The following is an 18084-nucleotide window of genomic DNA, read 5'->3' on the forward strand; positions in this document are numbered from 1 at the left end:
AGGAGAAACATGCCCATATCATGATGCTTGCACCACCATGCTTCACTGTCTTCACTGTGAACTGTGGCTTGAATTCAGAGTTTGGGGTCGTCTCACAAACTGTCTGCGGCCCTTGGACCCCAAAAAGAACAATTTTACTCTCATCAGTCCACAAAATATTCCTCCATTTCTCTTTAGGCCAGTTGATGTGTTCTTTGGCAAATTGTAACCTCTTCTGCACATCTTTTATTTAACAGAGGGACTTTGCGGGGGATTCTTGCAAATAAATTAGCTTCACACAGGCGTCTTCTAACTGTCACAGCAATTACAGGTAACTCCAGACTGTCTTTGATCATCCTGGAGCTGATCAATGGGTGAGCCTTTGTCATTTTGGTTATTCTTCTATCCATTTTGATGGTTGTTTTCCATTTTCTTCCACGCATGTCTGGTTTTTTGTCCATTTTAAAGCATTGGAGATCATTGTAGATGAACAGCCAATAATTTTTTGCACCTGCATATAAGTTTTCCCCTCTCCAATCAACTTTTTAGTCAAACTACGCTGTTTTTCTGAACAATGTCTTGAACATCCCATTTTCCTCAGGCTTTCAAAGAGAGAAGCATGTTCAACAGGTGCTGGCTTCATCCTTACATAGGGGACACCTGATTCACACCTGTTTGTTCCACAAAATTGACGAACTCACTGACTGAATGCCACACTACTATTACAACCCCTGGCAAAAATTATGGAATCACTGGCCTCGGAGGATGTTCATTCAGTTGTCTAATTTTGTAGAAAAAAGCAGATCACAGACATGACACAAAACTAAAGTCATTTCAAATGGCAACTTTCTGGCTTTAAGAAACATTATAAGAAATCAGGAAAAAAAAATTGTGGCAGTCAGTAACGGTTACTTATTTAGACCAAGCAGAGGGAAAAAAAATATGGAATCACTCAATTCTGAGGAAACAATTATGGAATCATGAAAAACAAAAGAACGCTCTAACACGTCACTAGTATTTTGTTGCACCACCTCTGGCTTTTACGAGGTCTACTAGAAAAGTATCGTACCTTTTTATTTTTTTCAAAAACTATATGGATTTGAATCACGTGCGATTACATCAGCCAACCCTGAACCCTCGTGTGCATGCGTGAGTTTTTTCACGCCTGTCGGTTGCGTCATTCGCCTGTGGGCAGGCTTTGAGTGAGGAGTGGTCCACCCCTCTCGTCGGATTTCTTTTGTCTGGGAACTTCCTGAGAGACCAGCTGAATTTCTCGAATGGTGTCCACTTCGATGTGCCTCACAGGTTCTGAAAAAATTTTGATCAAGCAAAGCGCCAGTCTCTCAGGAAGTTTTTGAAAAAACTAAAAAGGTCGGATACTTTTCTAATAGACCTCGTATAACAGCTTGCAGTCTCTGAGGCATGGACCTAATGAGTGACAAACAGTACTCTTCATCAATCTAGCTCCAACTTTCTCTGATTGCTGTTGCCAGATCAGCTTTGCAGGTTGGAGCCTTGTCATGGACCATTTTCTTCAACTTCCACCAAAGATTTTCAATTGGATTAAGATCCGGACTATTTGCAGGCCATGACATTGACCCTATGTGTCTTTTTGCAAGGAATGTTTTCACAGTTTTTGCTCTATGGCAAGATGCATTATCATCTTGAAAAATGATTTCATCATCCCCAAACATCCTTTCAATTGATGGGATAAGAAAAGTGTCCAAAATATCAACGTAAACCTGTGCATTTATTGATGATGTAATGACAGCCATCTCCCCAGTGCCTTTACCTGACATGCAGCCCCATATCATCAATGACTGTGGAAATTTACATGTTCTCTTCAGGCAGACATCTTTATAAATCTCATTGGAATGGCACCTTGTCCAATGCAGATTCGAGATTCATCACTGAATATGATTTTCATCCAGTCATCCACAGTCCACGATTGCTTTTCCTTAGCCCATTATAACCTTGTTTTTTTCTGTTTAGGTGTTAATGATGGCTTTCATTTAGCTGTTCTGTATGTAAATCCCATTTCCTCTAGGCGGTTTCTTACAGTTCGGTCACAGACGTTGACTCCAGTTTCCTCCCATTCGTTCCTCATTTGTTTTGTTCTGCATTTTCCATTTTTGAGACATATTGCTTTAAGTTTTCTGTCTTGATGCTTTGATGTCTTCCTTGGTCTACAAGTATGTTTGCCTTTAACAACCTTCCCATGTTGTTTGTATTTGGTCCAGAGTTTAGACACAACTGACTGTGAACAACCAACATCTTTTGCAACATTGCGTGATGATTTACCCTCTTTTAAGAGTTTGATAATCCTCTCCTTTGTTTCAATTGACATCTCTCGTGTTGGAGCCATGATTCATGTCAGTCCACTTGGTGCAACAGCTCTCCAAGGTGTGATCACACCTTTTTAGATGCAGAATAACGAGCAGATCTGATTTGATGCAGGTGTTAGTTTTGGGGATGAAAATTTACAGGGTGATTCCATAATTTATTCCTCAGAATTGAGTGAGTCCATATTTTTTCCCTCTGCTTGGTCTAAAAAAGTAACCGTTACTGACTGCCACAATAATTTTTCCTGATTTCTTATAGTGTTTCTTAAAGCCAGAAAGTTGCCATTTGAAATTACTTTAGTTTTTTGTCATGTCTGTGATCTTCTTTTTTTCTACAAAATTAAACAACTGAATGAACATCCTCCGAGGCCGGTGATTCCATAATTATTGCCAGGGGTTGTATTGTGAACACCCCCTTTTCAACTTTTTTTACTAATAGCCCAATTTCATAGCCTTAAGAGTGTGCATATCATGAATGCTTGGTCTTGTTGGATTAGTGAGAATCTACTGAATCTACTGGTACCTTGTTTCCCATGTAACAATAAGAAACATACTCAAAACCTGGATTAATCTTTTTAGTCACATAGCACTACTATTATTCTGAACACTACTGTATACTGTGTATTTATATTTACATTTGCAAACTGTTTTTCTTTTTTACTTTCACTTTTGATACACTGTATGCTGCAATACAATGCTGCTGGAACCTTAACTGTTCTGAGGGAGTCTTCCCAAGGGATCAATAAAATTCTATCTAATCTAAAACAATCAAAATTATTTTTCTACCAATTCTAAAAACTCCCTCCATTTTTTTTTATGTATTTTGTAACCAATGCATTATAGCAGGGGTGGTGGCCAAGTGGTTAATGCACTTGGTTTCAGTGCAGAAGGTTCCCGGTTCAAATCCCACCCCTGCCACATTTCTCCATGTAATGTGGAGTTGCGTCAGGAAGGGCATCCGGTGTAAAACTTGTGCCAATTCAACACGCAGATCCTCCTTGGATTTGCTGTGGTGACCCTGACTGTAAAAACAAGAGAGCAGCTGAAGGGACTTACTTTTGGTAACCAATGCAATATATGTTACATGTGCTTTAAAGGAAATTTTTTTTACTTCATTTCAGACTTTCAAAATGACAAGGAAACATACATTAATAGGAAAATCTAAGAAACATTTGTGGAGGAAAATGTTATCAGCTGAAGAAAAGAATGAAGAACTGGCAAAGAAAGGGAAAATATGAAAAAGTCAATCAAAAGCTGGTGAAAAAAAGAAGAGCTCCTGCAGGATAAAAGAGAAATTCAACATGAAAGAGATTAGAGACTGTAAAATGGTGGCAGGGGAGATTGTACATCTTACCCTGCACCCCCCCCAACAACCCTCACCTCCACCAAAACAGTGTCATATACAGCAGTTAACCTGTCAGCTGGTTCAATGTAAGAACGACTGAGGTTGGAGTGAGAGCCAATGTCGGGTACCTACCGTATCCCACATAACAATGTTGATATCTGAGCTGAAGGAGTTGTTAATGTGCTGAGAGATGTAGAGGTTGACAAAATCACAGAAATGGTGGTACATGTTCACACCTGTTAGGGAAAAAAGGTAATTATTTTGTTGCATGTTTTGTACCACCATGTTACAAATGCAGTGGAATAAGTGCTGTGAAAAACACATCACAACACCTCAGCTCGATAAATATCAAAACCAACTCAAGCACGTCATTGCCAACATCTAACAAAGTGTGGATCAGTTTATTATTAATTTTCCTGTAAGCTATAACCTACAAATAAATAAATGAATAGCATAACTTTTCAATCAATCAATTTCAATCAATTTTTTTATATAGCGCCAAATCACAACAAACAGTTGCCCCAAGGCGCTTTATATTGTAAGGCAAGGCCATACAATAATTATGTAAAACCCCAACGGTCAAAACGACCCCCTGTGAGCAAGCACTTGGCTACAGTGGGAAGTGCTTAAACATGAAGAAACTGAAAATCCCTATTTGTATTATTGGCAAATTCCCAGTGGACACATCAGCATTATCCAACAGAAAGGTTTTTTGCCGATTACCTTAAAGATGCATCTGAAAGACAATCGACCCACCAGCAGCAGAGCACTGACAGTCACACTTTGAGGTTTTTATTTTATACATACAACTTCTGCACAATCTGTTCACACATTACAGCTACACTCTCTGAAGTCGTGATCATGTCTGTGTCAGAGGCTCAACTCCATCTGTTCCATCAGTGTGCATCTTTGGACCACCTGGTTTGCAGAATGTACTGCAAAGAGCGCACCTACGTGTGCAGATTAAAAACAAAGTTCACACATTTAACACAAATTCCAGGAGAAGGGAAACATTTGTTTTCAGCTTGTGTTTAGACTGCCTGCTCAGATTTGCCAAACTTGTGAAGCTGACAGATAACTTGAAGCTCAATGGCAAAAACTGAGTGGAGAAACAAGTTCATTCCATTCAGCTTGGTCATTTTCTCTGAGGACCAGAACAGTTTACTGAGTGATCACTCGCATCTCTGTCATTTATTTCGAGCTTTCTTATCTTGTGTGAATCAAGATAAACCCATAAATATTACAAATGTGCCGTGGTAAAATTACATTACTCCACCTAACCTTCTGAAAAAGGGTACAGACAAACACACATAACGGTCTTGAAACCCAGTGTTGTTACAAGGCTTGAAGAACACTGCTGACACTGCGTGGTGGCTTAGACTGCTGTCTGTCAAGTTCATCCCATAGATGGTGGAGGGGGTTTGAGTTGAGTAATCTTAAGGGCCATTGTACCATCTCCACACTCTTGTTTGACAATAAATTCTGGAACACACTGGCTGCATTAACATGCTCAAATGTCTGTCTTTTTTCTTCCCACCAAGTTGTACCAACAGGGAGAGGAGAATTGACTGCAGGATTTTGATGATGTAAAAATCGTGCCGTCAGATTTCTTCAGCCAAAACCCAGCTGTGATGTGAACTGCGACCAGATGGCATAACAATCATTAACACTGTCTCCACGAACATAATCCCTCTCCAGGAGACACGGTCAAGTACAACATTTAGGCCAACACTGACAGATTCTGAGTCATATATCGGGAGAACTGACACTGAACCATAAATCATCATAGAAAATGATGCTTTCCAGTGTCTGCTGACCATGTGATGTCCAGCTGCACCCCATTACCATGGTCGTGTCAAAATATGACAGTGATATAAAATGTCACAGCTGTAAGATATCCACACACTGTTCTGCCACTAATCTACAGTGTATCCAGAAAGTATTCACAGTGCTTCACCTTTTCCACATTTATGTTACAGCCATATTCAAAAATGGATTAAAATCATTTTTTCACGAAGTCTTCACAGCCTATGCCAAGAAGCTCAAAAATTGAGCTCAGTTGCATTGTTTCCACTGCTCATCCTTGAGATGTTTCTACAGCTTAATTGGAGTCCACCTGAGGTAAATTCAAGTGACTGGACATGATTTGGAAAGAAACACACCTGTCGACATATAAGGTCCCACAATCGACAGTTTATGTCAGAGCACAAACCAAGCATGAAGTCAAGGGAATTCTCTTTAGACCTCCAAGACAGGATTGTCTTGAGGCAAAAACCTGGGGAAGGGTACAGAAACATTTCTGCTGTTCTGAAGGTTCCAACAAGCACAGTGACCTACATCATCTGTAAATGGAAAAAGTTCAGATCCACCAGGACTCTTCCTAGAGGTGGCCATCCATCTAAACTGAGCAAGGAGAAGAGCCTTAGTCAGGGAGGTAACCAAGAACCTGATGGTCACTCTGTCAGAACTCCAGCATTCCTCTGTGGAGAGAGGAGAACCTTCCAAAAAGGACAACCATCTCTGCAGCAATCCACCAATCAGGTCTGTATGGTAGAGTGGCCAGACAGAAGCCACTCCTTGTAAAAGGCTCATGGCAGCCCACCTGGAGTTTGCCAAAAGGCACCTGAAGGACTCTCAGATCATGAGAAACAAAATTCTCTGCTGTGATGAGACAAAGATTGAACTCTTTGGTATGAATGCCAGGAGTCATGTTTGGAGGAAACCAGGCACCATCCCTACAGGGGAGGTGATGGTCTAGTGGTTAAGGTGTTGGACTTGAGTCCAGAAGATCATGGGTTCAAATCCCCGCCTGACTGGAAAATCACTAAGGGCCCTTGGGCAAGGCCTTTAATCCCTTATTGCTCCCGGTGTGTAGTGAGCGCCTTGTATGGCAGCACCCTGACATCGGGGTGAATGTGAGGCATAATTGTAAAGTGCTTTGAGCGTCTGATGCAGATGGAAAAGTGCTATATAAATGCAGCCCATTTACCATTTTACAGTAAAACATGGTGGTTGCAGCATCATGCTGTGGAGATGTTTTCAGCAGAATGTGAATGTGTGGGATTTATCAGCAACTGATACTTATTGAGGTGCGTATGAATGGTGTCCACCTGTTTGACAAATACAGTTTTGTTTTTTAAACTTACCCACATACTAAATTTGGTTCGTACAACAGCATTTAGAACCTAATCTATGCATGGTTCAATAAATGGGGCCCTGGATTTTAAATTTTCACTTGTGGAAAACAGCATGCACTTTGTTGATTAAGTTCAGGCTAATGGATTGAATTTCTTTCAATTATCCAAAGACTCTTCTTTCCTTACCAGCATCCAGCTTCATGAACACTGTGGGTTTCTCAATAATAACATCACAGTGTTTATCCTCTATTGGATGGAAGGGCAGCTGTGTGTAAGTCTGCAGCTCCGAATACCTGCAACAGCAGCACATCACAACAGTATTGTTCCAATAATTAGAAAATATTACAGCATTAAGGGGGTACAGAAGGGATACATATGAGGATATTACCCACAACCATGTAAAAAGGCTTTGCACAATGATTTGACTTATTTTGCTTTTTGTTAAAATATAAGATTTTTCAAGAATGTTGCCTTTGTGATTACTATTATGTAAACAGCAACATAAAAAACAATAACATTTTGATATCCATCTTCCCAGTTTACTTATTACTCTAACAATTAACTTGGACTGAAAGAGCACAGTTTACTTTGAGACCCAGCATCACCTGTGTTGTGTCAGAAAAGTTACAAACTGACAGTGACGTTGATTCACCTTACAAAACTTCATGGAGTTTATGAACCCCAAATGATGGAGAAAAAAAAAAAAAAAATTGGTTAGGATTCTGTTCCTTTCTGTGGCAAAAATTCTTCCTCCACAGATGGTAATGTCAAGTAATAGAGTAGCTTCATCTTGTGAACCCTCAGGATTTCTGTCAGCAGGTTTTAAGAAATACACATTGTACACTTATCGCATTGTGGTGGAAATTTGGAACTCTCATTAGTACTACCTGTATTCTACTCCTGGCCAGGGACTGTATTTCTTGATCGGCTCAAAACTACTGCAGCTTATTTTGTATTAAGTAAGAAGTGCAGTTGTGATGATGGCTAAAGTACAACTGCGGATTATTTGGCAAAATCTGATATGACAAAATAAGACAAAACTTTGAATTTACTGTATTTACATCAGTTTTTTTTTAATTTATTCATTTCTAAGTACAATATTTTCCAAAGTATAAGTCACATCAAAGTGTTAATCACACCTGTTAAAAAAATACAAATATACTGTATATGTGGAACTTGGTAATACAGCATTTCCATGGGGGTGAGTTTAACAATGTACGGAAACTCAATCTAGCACATGTGCATGCCACAGCCTGTGCTGTTACTTAACATAAGGACTGTTACTTAAAACAATAAGCTAAATGGACAAACAAATGTGTATTGGGCAAGATATCGGATCTTATTTGATACCGCTTGGACAAAAGAAATCATCAAGGGCACAGATTGCTGTCCCACAGCAACATGGAAAAGTTACTCTTTTTTTCCTCAATTAGAAACTTAAGAAAATTATCTTATTTGGTCATATTATGATCACATGCAACATTTGTACAAATTTAATATTTAAGCCCCCTTTTTCAGTGTAGCACTTGTCCAATCTGCCATCATAGATGACATTTTGTTTCTATTGTGCCAAATTTTCTGTGACAAAATTGATGAAATAGCAATGGCACAGTGCCTGTCCAAGACATTCAGGGATTTTCAACTTAAAAAGCTGTGCCTCATTTTCACTCGGGGTCACCACAGTAGAGCTGCATGTTGATTTGGCACAAGTTTTACACCAGATGCTCTTCCTGACGCAACTCCACATTACATGGAGAAATGTGGAAGGGGTGGGGTTTGAACCAGGAACCTTCTGCACTGAAACCAACCACACTAACAACTTGACCACCACCCCTGCTTGATGATTTAATTCTAAAATTGAGAAAAATTTCCTCCATCCTAACTTTTTTTTTTTTTGGAGTGTGTGCAGGCCTTAAATGCAGGAATTAACAAATGAAATTAATCTGACCACACAAAATATTAAATACCTTGGCACCTGGCACCTATCCCAGCAGTCATAAGGTGTGAGGCAGGGTACACAATGGACAGGATGCCAGTGTGTTGCAAGACCACATATAGACAAATACATCTACACCTGCACGCACACCTACGGATAATTTAAAGTTTCCAATCCACCTAACCTGCATGTCTTCGGAAGCGAGAGGAATCCAGAGCACCCGGAAAGAACCCACGCAAACACAGGAAGAACATGCAAACTCCACACAGAAAGGCCACAGGTGGGAATCGATCCCATGGCCTTCTTGCTGTGAGGCAACAGTGATAACCACTAATCCACCGTGCTGCTTGCTGATGTCACACTTCAATAAAATTTAAAAAATGCGTGAGACTCACCAAGACTGTAGAGGACTCTTGTGCTCTCCTTGAGCAGCAAGGGTTTGCTTGTACAGTATGCAATGACCACCAACCTCACCCTTCTGAATGAAGTCCTCCTTGTATCTGTAGCACAAAAGACATACTCCTCAGCACCAGTGTCATACTGTTCTCCTACACACATCACAGCCACATTTGAATTTACTGACCTCTCGTGACTTCTGCGAGGATTCCGCAAGTCCAAATAAAGGTTAGTGGCCTTACAGTATCGAGCATGGCTGCTGCATTTCAATGATGAGTCTCCCTGAAGAAAAAATTGCAACATAGCGACCTTCAGTACATTAGGAAGATTCAGAATGTGCTGGATAAGCTGCTTTTAGATAGTGAATCAGGCTCATGCCTATTGTTCTCAGGACTCGACCATGGAATGCAGCAGATACAGTGGCTTGCAAAAGTATTCAGCCCCTTTGTATTTCATGCATTTTAAATTGTTCATGGCGTTTCAAATACAAAAAGTAAATTAGGCTTCTCAATATAAAAATTTCTAAAATTATCTTCCTTAGACTCAAACTGAAAACAAATCTCTACAACTTGATATAAATTAATTAAAAATGTAAAAGCCAAGATGATGGGTTGCATAAGTAGTCAGCCCCTTTGGTATAAAACCTGAAAATAATCAGTTTAATTGCCAGTTTTCTTCAGACAAGTCAGGGGATGGATACATGAACATTTCCAAGTCACTGAATATGTCTTGACCTTTATTTACATCAGTTATGAAGAAAACAATATGGCACTCTATGGTAAATCTGTGTGGAGTAGACCGTTCTGAAAAACTGAGTGACTGTGCAAGAAGGAGAATAGTGAGGAAAGCCACCAAGACACCCAGACAACCCAGAAAAAGTTTTAGGCTTCTGTGGCTGTGATTGAAGAAATCGTGCACAGTGCAAATTCTGCGTTTTGTATCTCGTTATACAGCTTCATGATGAAATGGTATAGAGGAGGATTTTCTTTCATTAAAACATCAAATCTATGCTTGCATCTCAGATGTACCTTCTTGCAAATTGTAGGTGAACTTTCAGGTCTTTTTAAGAAAACCCTCCTCTGCTCCACTTCACCACTCAGTTTTTGAGAACTGTCTACTCCACACAGATTTACCATAGACTGCCATACTGTTTGTACTCGTATTTCTTCATAACTGATGTAAATAAAGTCCAAGACATATTCAGTGACTTCGAAATGTTCATGTATCCATCCCCTGACTTAGCTGAAGAAAACTGGCAATAAAACTGATTATTTACAGGTATTATACCAAAGGGGCCCATTACTTATGCAACCCATCATCTTGGCTTTTATATTTTTAATTAATTTATATCAGGTTGTAGAGATTTATTTTCAGTTTCAGTTTAAGAAAGATAATTTTAGAAATTTTCATACTGAGAAGCCTGGTTTACTTTTTGCATTTGAAATGCCATAAACAAATTAAAATATGTGAAATACCAAGGGGCTGAATACTTTTGCAAGCCACTGTATATGTGTTTAACATTATGTCTGGCTCTACCTGTTGTTTCTTCCTGTTGACACAGTGAGTCTGTGGGAACTAAGGAAATGAGTGGACTTACTGGCTTGTTAGCCTTGCACAGTGTTTTGATTTCAGCGAGGCGCTCCTTGACATAGCCAAAATCAGCCTGCTTCCAGAAAAGCTCCTGGGCAGCCTCTATAGAATGAGCCCTGAGATATCAAGGATTCAGGTACATCAGCAAGGTCCAAAATGTAGTGATATACTACATCAGTATTGGCTGAGCACACAGATATTCCTAAATTAACTCACTGTCCATGTATAACATAAGAGATATGAGACAAGCAACATCAGAGCACAATTAGAGCAAAATGAGTAAAATACTACCATCCAGAGTCGGCTTTAGTGCAGATGGGGTAGCTGAAACGTTTCACTGGATCACAGTCCTTCTCATAACCCCAGCAGGCAGACACATCCTGTAGTACATCCTGTCAGGAAAACAAGTTGCATGTATGTGTGTATAAGTGTACTTCACTTTTGTATAGCAGAAAATCCACATACTTGAAAGGCTGGAGTATATTCTGATTATTTGTCTTCACACATACATACACTCAACAAAAATATAAATGCAACACTTTTGGTTTTGCTCCCATTTTGTATGAGATGAACTCAAAGATCTAAAACTTTTTCCACATACACAATATCACCATTTCCCTCAAATATTGTTCACAAACCAGTCTAAATCTGTGATAGTGAGCACTTCTCCTTTGCTGAGATAATCCATCACACCTCACAGGTGTGCCATATCAAGATGCTGATTAGACACCATGATTAGTGCACAGGTGTGCCTTAGACTGCCCACAATAAAAGGCCACTCTGAAAGGTGCAGTTTTGTTTTATTGGGGGGGATACCAGTCAGTATCTGGTGTGACCACCATTTGCCTCATGCAGTGCAACACATCTCCTTCGCATAGAGTTGATCAGGTTGTCAATTGTGGCCTGTGGAATGTTGGTCCACTCCTCTTCAATCGCTGTGCGAAGTTGCTGGATATTGGCAGGAACTGGTACACGCTGTCCAGAGCATCCCAAACATGCTCAATGGGTGACATGTCCGGTGAGTATGCCGGCCATGCAAGAACTGGGACATTTTCAGCTTCCAAGAACTGTGTACAGATCCTTGCAACATGGGGCCATGCATTATCCTTCTGCAACATGAGGTGATGTTCTTGGATGTATGGCACAACAATGGGCCTCAGGATCTCGTCACGGTATCTCTGTGCATTCAAAATGCCATCAATAAAATGCACCTGTGTTCTTCGTCCATAACAGATGCCTGCCCATACCATAACCCCACCGCCACCATGGGCCACTCGATCCACAACACTGACATCAGAAAACCGCCCACCCACACGACGCCACACACGCCGTCTGCCCTGAACAGTGTGAACCGGGATTCATCCGTGAAGAGAACAGCTCTCCAACGTGCCAAACGCCAGCGAATGTGAGCATTTGCCCACTCAAGTCAGTTACAACGACGAACTGGAGTCAGGTCGAGACCCCGATGAGGACGACGAGCATGCAGATGAGCTTCCCTGAGACGGTTTCTGACAGTTTGTGCAGAAATTCTTTGATTATGCAAACCGATTGTTTCAGCAGCTATCCGAGTGGCTGGTCTCAGATGATCTTGGAGGTGAACATGCTGGATGTGGAGGTCCTGGGCTGGTGTGGTTACACGTGGTCTGCGGTTGTGAGGCTGGTTGGATGTACTGCCAAATTCTCTGAAACGCCTTTGGAGACGGCTTATGGTAGAGAAATGAACATTCAATACACGAGCAACAGCTCTGGATGACATTCCTGCTGTCAGCATGCCAATTGCACGCTCCCTCAAATCTTGCGACATCTGTGGCATTGTGCTGTGTGATAAAACTGCACCTTTCAGAGTGGCCTTTTATGGTGGGCAGTCTATTGCACACCTGTGCACTAATCATGGTGTCTAATCAGCATCTTGATATGGCACACCTGTGAGGTGGGATGGATTATCTCAGCAAAGGAGAAGTGCTCACTATCACAGATTTAGACTGGTTTGTGAACAATATTTGAGGGAAATGGTGATATTGTGTATGTGGAAAAAGTTTTGTATCTTTGAGTTCATCTCATACAAATGGGAGCAAAACCAAAAGTGTTGCGTTTATATTGTTGAGTGTATATTTATATTTGTTGAGTGTGTATATATATATATATATATATATATATATATATATATATATATATATATACACAGTAGTATTCAGAATAATAGTAGTGCTATGTGACTAAAAAGATTAATCCAGGTTTAGTAGAAAAGGGGGTGTTCACAAAAATAGTAGTGTGGCATTCAGTCAGTGAAAGCCTGAGGAAAATGGGATGTTCAAGATACTGTTCAGAAGAACAGCGTAGTTTGATTAAAAAGTTGATTGGAGAGGGGAAAACCTATACTCAGGTGCAAAAGATTATAGGCTGTTCATCTATCATATTGCGAGCTGTACAAGAAGTTGAATAGTAAGGAAGGAGAAAAGGACTTGTACCGATTGGCCAGACAAAGGGACAGAGCTGGAAAGGATGTGCAGCAGGTTAGGGTGGTAAAAGATGCACATGGTAATGTGCTGACAAGTGAGGAGTGTGTGCTGAGAAGGTGGAGGGAATATTTTGAAGAGTTGATGAATAAAGAAAATGAGCGAGAGAAAAGGCTGGATGACGTGGTGAGAGTAAATCAGGAAGTACAAAAGATTAGCAAGGAAGAAGTGAGAGCTGCTATGAAGAGGATGAAGAGTGGAAAGGCAGTCGGTCCAGATGACATTCCAGTGGAGGCATGGAAATGTCTAGGAGAGATGGCACTAGAGTTTCTAACCAGATTGTTTAATAAAATCTTGGAAAGTGAGAGCATGCCTGAGGAGTGGACACGAAGTGTGCTGGTTCCTATTTTCAAGAACAAGGGTGATGTGCAGAGCTGCAGTAACTACAGAGGCATAAAGCTGATCAGCCACAGCATGAAGTTATGGGAAAGAGTAGTAGAAGCTAGGCTTAGAAAACAGGTGAAGATCTGTGAGCAGCAATATGGTTTCATGCCGAGAAAGAGCACTACAGATGCAATGTTTGCTCTGAGAATACTGTTGGAAAAGTACAGAGAAGGACAGAAAGAGTTACACTGTGTGTTTGTGGACTTAGAAAAAGCTTATGATAGGGTGCCAAGACAAGAGTTGTGGTATTGTATGACGAAGTCTGGAGTGGCAGAGAAGTATGTTAGGGTAGTGCAGGACATGTACAAGAATAGTATGACAGCGGTGAGATGTGCAGTCGGAATGACAGACTCATTCAAGGTGGAGGTGGGATTACACCAAGGATCAGCTCTGAGTCCTTTCTTGTTTGCAGTGGTGATGGACAGGTTGACAGATGAGATCAGACAGGAGTCCCCATGGACTATGATGTTTGCAGATGACACTGTGATCTGTAGTGAGAGTAGAGAGCAAGTTGAGTCTAGTCTGGAGAAGTGGAGATATGCTTTGGAGAGAAGGGGAATGAAAGTCAGTAGAAGCAAGACTGAGTACATGTGTGTGAATGAGAGGGAGCCCAGTGGAATAGTGCAGTTACAAGGAGTAGAAGTGGTGAAAGTAGATGAGTTTAAATATTTGGGGTCAACTGTTCAAAGTAATGGAGAGTGTGGTAAAGAGGTGAAGAAGAGAGTGCAGGCAGGGTGGAGTGGGTGGAGAAAGGTGGCAGGAGTGATTTGTGACCAAAGAATATCAGCATGAGTGAAGGGGAAAGTTTACAAGACAGTAGTGAGACCAGCTATGTTGTATGGTTTAGAGACGGTGGCACTAACAAAAAGACAGGAGGTAGAGCTGGAGGTGGCAGAGCTGAAGATGTTGAGGTTCTCTTTGGGAGTGACAAGAATGGACAAGATTAGGAATGAACATATCAGAGGGACATCTCAGGTGGGACGGTTTGGAGACAAAGTCAGAGAAGCGAGATTGAGATGGTTTGGACATGTGCAGATGAGGGACCCAGGGTATATAGGGAGAAGGATGCTGAGGATGGAGCCACCAGGCAGGAGGAGAAGAGGGAGACCAAAGAGGAGGTTCATGGATGTGCTGAGAGAGGACATGCAGGTGGTTAATGTGACAGAGGAAGATACAGAGGACAGGGTGAGATGGAAACGATTGATCTGCTGCGGCGACCCCTAACGGGAACAGCCAAAAGACAAAGAAGAAGAATCTACAATGATCTCCAATGCTTTAAAATGGACAAAAAAAAAAAAAAAACAGAGACAGAAAACAACCATCAAAATGGATAGAAGAATAACCAGAATGGCAAAGGCTCACCTATTGATCAGCTCCAGGATGATCAAAGACAGTCTGGAGTTACCTGTAAGTGCTGTGACAGTTTGAAGACACCTGTGTGAAGCTAATTTATTTGCAAGAATCCCCTGCAAAGTCCCTCTGTTAAATAAAAGACATGTGCAGATGAGAGTAAAATTGTTCTTTTTGGGTCCAAGGGCCGCAGACAGTTTGTGAGACGACCCCCAAACTCTGAATTCAAGCCACAGTTCACAGTGAAGACAGTGAAGCATGGTGGTGCAAGCATCATGATATGGGCATGTTTCTCCTACTATGGTGTTGGGCCTATATATCACATACCAGGTATCATGGATCAGTTTGGATATGTCAAAATACTTGAATAGGTCATGTTGCCTTATGCTGAAGAGGACATGCCCTTGAAATGGGTGTTTCAACAAGACAATGACACCAAGCACACTAGTAAACCAGCAAAATCTTGGTTCCAAACCAACAAAATTAATGCCTCGCAGATGTGAAGAAATTATGAAAAACTGTGGTCATACAACTAAATACTAGTTTAGTGATTCACAGAATTGCTAAAAAAAGCAGTTTGAACATAATAGTTTTGAGTTTATAGCGTCAACAGCAGATGCTACTATTATTGTGAACACCCCTTTTCTACTTTTTTTTTACTAATAGCCCAATTTCATAGCCTTAAGAATGTGCATATCATGAATGCTTGGTCTTGTTGGATTTGTGAGAATCTACTGAATCTACTGGTACCTTGTTTCCCATGTAACAATAAGAAATATACTCAAAACCTGGATTAATCTTTTTAGTCACATAGCACTAGTATTATTCTGAACACTACTGTGTATATATATATATATATATATATATATTACACACACCGATGTTGTGATTTCTGCATCACAGTGAACTGGTTTTCCTGATTGTGTTTCTCCCACCCTCCAGAGCACTCTATTGGTTTCTCTGTGTTGTTTTTTTCCCCCCATAGAGCACAGCGCAGGTATCTCTCTGGGCTTACTTTTGGTTTTGATGCGCTTTATCACCCTTGTGTTCTCTGTCCTGTCTGCACCTTTTTCCTCCAAGCCTTTTGTGGGTTTTTTTCCTCTTATCCTCACAGTGATCGCAGTTGAATAATAGTTTCCTCACCTGCCCAGCATTTACTTTTATAATTCTATGCAGTTGATGTTTTTGTGTCCATTGGCTCTCCCGGAGTTTAATCTTCCAAGTTCTCATGTCTTCATATTTCCACCATTAATGTGTGTGTTTTGTTCCTCATGTCCACTGACAGACTGTCATGGTACCATCCTGCTTTCTCATATTCCTAGTTCCTTGTGAGTATTATCAGTGTTCTTGGCCTCAGAGTTTGCCTCATGTCTCAAGGACATTGTTGCATGTTGGACTACCATTGTATTGTTGACATTTTGCCTTTGAACTGTGTCTTTTGAAATACTGCTGCTAGATAACCTTCCTTCCTGTTTATTGAACCTTTATCTGCACTCCATTCTGTCTGACTCCATGTTTGCTGGATTTGGAATCTGCCTTTCTCAGACAGAATATATTTTACAACAGGAGCCTATTCCAGATACAGATTGTAATAAATGCTGTTACACTTGCTTTGATTTTCATTTTATTGAATCTGTGTGAGGGATTTAATCAAAGTAATCAACAGAATCATTCAGTTCAGGTATCAGTTTAACCAAACGCAAAGTACATCTGATGTCATTAACATGAATTTGTTTACTTTGTTAGTCAAAGTAGCATAAGTAAAATATGTACTCAGTGTCTCAGTTCAATAAAGTTCCCGTGGATTTCAATAACCTTTAATTAGCAGTAGCCCAAGAATAGACTGATCAATTTCCCCATGATCAAATAACAGAACAGATTTATCTAAGTTAAATTATCAGAAACTGCACTGACTAAACATGAAATAGAAAACTCGCCTAACTATGGAACAACTGAAGTGGCTTCAGAGAAGGAAACAACAGTCCATATACTTTGTCCATTACTCTGGGATGTGACAGTGAAGACACAACATTTTCAAATGCCCGTAATTGCTAAATGGTTTATGCAACTTTTTCTAAATTCCTTTAGTTAATGATAACAATATAAACTGGCATACACGCAAAGGTATCACTGTCCAAATACTTATGGACCTAACTTTAGTTGTTGGTTGTTTTTTTATCCTGAATCCATTCCTCCCAAACCTGCAGATAGATTAACTTTTAGAGCACATGACACCAGGCTACATGGAAGTGACTTTCCTTAAATTTCTCATATAGTAAAATAATAATAATAACAATAAAGTTACTGCATGCATCTTGTCTGTACTTGAAAAATGACACGCAATTTAAAAACTTGTTAAGACAGAGCGTTAACAAAATAAAACCACCACAAAAACCAAATGCCTTACTTTAAAAGGGCAGATTGGGTCGAGGCAGCATCGCTTGGCGACCCTCTTGTTGTTGTGGAGGAAGTATGGAATGTGCTCCGGTGGCAGTGACACGGTGCTGTAGTTGAGTCGTGGAGCACACGGTTTTTGGTTGGTCTCAGCCTTCTCAGTGGTGACAAAAGATGAAACAACTATGCCCAATGCTACCAACAGCAGCATAGTCAGAATTACAGACGTGTGGGGATATTTAACTCCCTTAACAGCACTCTGAAAAGAAAGGAGGAAGAAAAAAAAAGCAAAGAGGCAGAGAGACAAATTCAGACAAGCATTTCTTGGGTAAAAGACCAACAACGAAATGTACATGCATGTGAGCACAAGTGTGTGGGATCTCTGCTCCAGGCAGATCTGAGCAACAGAACAAGTCCTGTTGCAGGAAGTATGACTGATTTTTTTTCTTCTTACTGTTTTCTGTCTGTTTATATGGAAAGTGAGTAGGAAAATAACAAGACTGCTGACACAACAATGCAATTCCAAATCTTTTTTTTTCTTGGTGGTGACCACAAACAAAACACACATTTCATGATCCACACTATTGCATTTTGGCCGTTGAAACCTGTACACTAACAATCACATTATAACCTGCAAAATCAACATATTATTGTTGTGTACAAGGACTCCCAAAAATTTTCATATATACTGAACTCTATATAATAATTGACATCA

At 40.4% G+C, this 18084-nt stretch overlaps 1 protein-coding gene across 1 annotated transcript in view; it reads right to left on the reverse strand.

Annotated features, from left to right (window-relative positions):
• eogt (EGF domain-specific O-linked N-acetylglucosamine (GlcNAc) transferase) overlaps window positions 1–18084 on the reverse strand; it is a 54485-nt gene that overhangs the window by 31366 nt on the left and 5035 nt on the right. The window contains exons 2-8 of the mRNA XM_034167180.1: window positions 17383–17628; window positions 11017–11117; window positions 10733–10841; window positions 9323–9417; window positions 9135–9239; window positions 6990–7096; window positions 3799–3902 (exon numbers count right to left, since the gene is read on the reverse strand). Coding sequence (XP_034023071.1) covers window positions 3799–3902; window positions 6990–7096; window positions 9135–9239; window positions 9323–9417; window positions 10733–10841; window positions 11017–11117; window positions 17383–17580 — 819 coding nt within the window. The 5' untranslated portion in view covers window positions 17581–17628. The remainder of the gene's footprint in view (window positions 1–3798; window positions 3903–6989; window positions 7097–9134; window positions 9240–9322; window positions 9418–10732; window positions 10842–11016; window positions 11118–17382; window positions 17629–18084) is intronic.

This window comes from Thalassophryne amazonica, chromosome 3 (genome assembly GCF_902500255.1).
Source record: "Thalassophryne amazonica chromosome 3, fThaAma1.1, whole genome shotgun sequence".
Lineage (NCBI taxonomy): Eukaryota > Metazoa > Chordata > Actinopteri > Batrachoidiformes > Batrachoididae > Thalassophryne > Thalassophryne amazonica.